The 3,763-nt window shown below is 48.6% G+C and overlaps 1 protein-coding gene across 1 annotated transcript; it reads left to right on the plus strand.

The window, feature by feature from the left end:
- LOC109849701 (MDIS1-interacting receptor like kinase 1-like) lies at nt 8–3,548 on the plus strand. Its single transcript, XM_020419568.1, is given in 5 exon segments — nt 8–2,261; nt 2,263–2,558; nt 2,561–2,626; nt 2,629–2,853; nt 2,940–3,548. Coding segments are annotated over 5 exon segments (2,985 nt in total). The 5' UTR covers nt 8–225; the 3' UTR covers nt 3,302–3,548.

Genomic DNA, 3,763 nt, shown 5'->3' on the forward strand with positions numbered 1-3,763 from the left:
CTTTAAACTCTCAACGTACGTCCGCAAACACTAAACACTCCTCGGGAACCATCAAATTCTTAAACAAAAACAATTAATATATTAACCTTTTTTTTTAATGCCCTTCTCCAATCACAACATAATCGCTCTCTCTTCAGTCTCTGAACAGGTGCAGACCATTTTTTTTTCTTTTCTCAGTAATGGCACAAATGTAGAGAAGGATAGACTCTGAGAGTAGAAGCAAATATGCACCTCAAATTGCTCCCAACCTTCTTCAGTTTTTGTATCCTCGTTGTCGCGGTCGTCGCTGTTGACAATGCTGAGACCTCGGCGTTGTTATCAATCAAATCCGGTCTCATCGATCCTCTCGGTCTGCTGAGCAACTGGACGAAGAATACACCATATTGCCGATGGAATGGCGTGCAGTGCGACTCAACAGGCTCCGTTGAGGGCCTCGGCTTGTCACGAATGAATCTCAGCGGGAAAATCTCTGAAGAAATACAACACTTGACGTCACTCGCTCGCCTCAATCTCTGCTGCAACGCATTCTCGAGTTCTCTACCGAGATCACTGACGAAACTTCAGAAACTCGAGGTGCTCGACGTGAGCCTCAACTCATTCGCAGGTCTGTTTCCTACTGGTTTCACTGCAACAGGGCTCACCGTCGTTAATACCTCGGGTAATAATTTCGTAGGGCTATTGCCTGAGGATTTTGGTAACCTGACTTCCCTCGAGATCTTGGACCTCAGGGGAAGTTTCTTTGAAGGATCGATACCAAAGTCCTATAGAAACCTGCGGAATCTCAAGTTCTTGGGCGTCTCTGGAAATAATCTTACCGGAAAAATCCCTGCAGAGCTCGGCGAGCTCTCAATGCTGGAGAAGCTCATAATTGGGTACAATGGTTTTGAAGGGGGGATTCCTCCGGAATTTGGAAATCTGTCGAGTCTTCGGTATCTCGATATTGCAGTTGGAAATCTCGATGGTGAGATTCCTATGGAGCTCGGTAAGATGCAATCTCTCACCACTGTTTATCTCTACAAGAACAATCTCAAGGGTGACATTCCGAAGGAGATCGGAAATATGTCCGCGTTGGTACTGCTTGATCTCTCCGACAACCAAATCTCGGGCGCAATACCGATTGAGATCGCTCGACTGAGCAAATTACAGCTGCTGAATTTGATGTGCAATCGGTTGACAGGCTCAATCCCTGCTGGCATTGACGAGCTGACGAAGCTGCAGGTGCTTGAGCTGTGGAACAATTCACTGACGGGTCCCTTGCCAGCGAATCTTGGGCGGAACTCATCGCTCCAGTGGCTCGACGTTTCGTCGAATTCACTATCGGGTGAGATCCCTGATGGGTTGTGCAATGGGAATAACCTGACCAAGCTCATTCTCTTCAACAACCAATTTTCAGGTCCGATACCAATGAGTCTCTCGTCATGCAGTTCCTTGGTACGAGTTCGAATGCAGAACAATAAGTTCAATGGCACAGTTCCAAATGGGCTTGGCAAGTTGGCAAAGCTACAGAGGCTAGAATTGGCGAGTAACGAGCTCGATGGGGAAATACCAGCAGATCTCGCCTCGTCGTTATCCCTATCGTTCATCGATCTCTCCCACAACCATCTCAAGAGCTCTCTTCCCTCAAACATACTATCGATCCCAACTCTTCAGAGCTTCATGGCATCCGATAATGAGCTCACCGGAGATATCCCCGCCCATTTCCAAGACTTCCCTTCGCTCTCTGAGATTGATCTTTCCAATAACAACCTCTCCGGGAGAATTCCAGCGAGCCTCGCTTCTTGCGAGAAGCTCGTGAAGCTGAACCTTGGAAGCAACAGGCTCACCGGAGAAATCCCCACTGCAATTGCAATGATGTCTACGCTCGCAATTATCGATCTATCTAATAATCTCCTCACAGGATCCTTCCCTGAGAGTTTCGGAAATTCACCGGCGCTCGAGATGCTGAACTTGGCGAACAACAATCTCTCAGGCCCGGTTCCGACCAATGGAATACTGAAGACTATGAACCCGAACGAGCTTGCGGGCAATCCAGGCCTCTGCGGAGGCGTGCTACCTCCGTGCGGGTCCGCAATCAGCCACTCAATAATGACGAGTCGACGGAGTGACCATATCAAACACATCGTTGCTGGATGGGCGACGGGAGTCGCCGCGGTGCTTGCCATTGCCATTGCCGTCTTCGCTGTTCACCAACTGTACAGAAGATGGTACACCGTTGACGGATGCTTCTGCGATGGATGCGATGAAGAGACCAGCAGCGGATCTGGCCATGCGGCTCCACGCATTCCAGCGCCTGAATTTCGCCAGCGGTGACATACTATCCTGCATCAAGGAGTCCAATGTAATCGGAATGGGTGCAACGGGGATTGTGTACAAGGCCGAGCTCCAGCGACCGCACACAACAGTGGCAGTCAAGAAGCTCTGGCGGAGCGATAACAGCAACATAGTCGACGTCGATTCCGACATCGCCGGAGAAGTGACCGTGCTCGGAAAACTCCGGCACCGCAACATTGTCCGGCTACTCGGCTACCTCCACAATGACACGAATACGATGATTTTATATAGTACATGCCCAACGGCAGACCTCTGGAGGCGTTCCACGGGCCCACCAGGGCACACCGAATCCTGATTATTGGGTAAGCCTACGTAAATGTGGCAGCGCCGGCATTAGCCCCAGGGGCTCGCTTACCTCCAACTGCCACCCGCCCATAATCCACCGGGACATCAAGTCGAACAACATTCTCCTCGACGGGAATTTGGAAGCTCGCATCGCAGACTTTGGTCTTGCGAGGATGATGATGAGGAAGAACGAGACTGTGTCGATGGTTGCAGGATCGTACGGATACATTGCGCCAGGTAATTAAATTGATCTTTACCCGATTAACGAAAGCAAATGGATATCTCAAACATGTAACGTGACCAACCGTGTGTGTCAATTGCAGAATATGGGTACACGTTGAAGGTCGACCAAAAGAGCGATATCTACAGCTTCGGAGTCGTGTTAATGGAGCTCGTGACAGGGAGGAGGCCGGTAGAGCCAGAATACGGCGAGAGCCAGGATATAGTAGGATGGGTACGAGATAAGTTGAGGGACAACAGAGGGGTGGAGGGAGTATTGGACCTGAGCACCGGCGGGCAAACAAAACATACACAGGAGGAGATGGTGCTCGTCCTTCGGATCGCCGTGCTGTGCACAGCGAAGCTACCGAAGGACCGGCCAACGATGAGGGATGTCGTGTCGATGCTTGGAGAGGCGAAACCTCGCCGGAAAAGTAGCAGCGCTGCCGGAAGTGGCGGTTGTTAAGGACCGACCCGGTGTTTTTAGTGCGTCGCCCGGAAATGAATTTGTGTAGAAGCTACCGAGGATTTGTTTTGCTTTTGTATGTAGACTTGTAAGTAGTTTTTTTGTGGTGAGATAGTGTGATTCTGTGTGGATGGAGATATCTGAAAGTTCCATCTGATCAGCATAATGGTGAATTGAAGGATCATTTTTATTTTTGTAAATCCTAATTAGTGATGTTTTTTTCATTTTGTAGACTCAATTATTGATATCTTAGTAACTAGTAAAGGTTCGAAGTCAAATGTGTATGTTTTTCAAGCAAACAATTGGTGTCATGCCAAGTTCAAAATCTTCCCCAGAAAACAATAACATCCCAAAAGTTATCAAGTTTTTAAAAACATAGTCAAAAGAATAAGAATAAGAAAAATAAAAAAGAAAAGAAAAACAGTGGGCTGTATTAGCTAGCGCCGCCCGACTCTAATGGGC

This window comes from Asparagus officinalis, chromosome 7 (assembly GCF_001876935.1).
Source record: "Asparagus officinalis chromosome 7, Aspof.V1, whole genome shotgun sequence".
NCBI classification, from domain to species: domain Eukaryota; kingdom Viridiplantae; phylum Streptophyta; class Magnoliopsida; order Asparagales; family Asparagaceae; genus Asparagus; species Asparagus officinalis.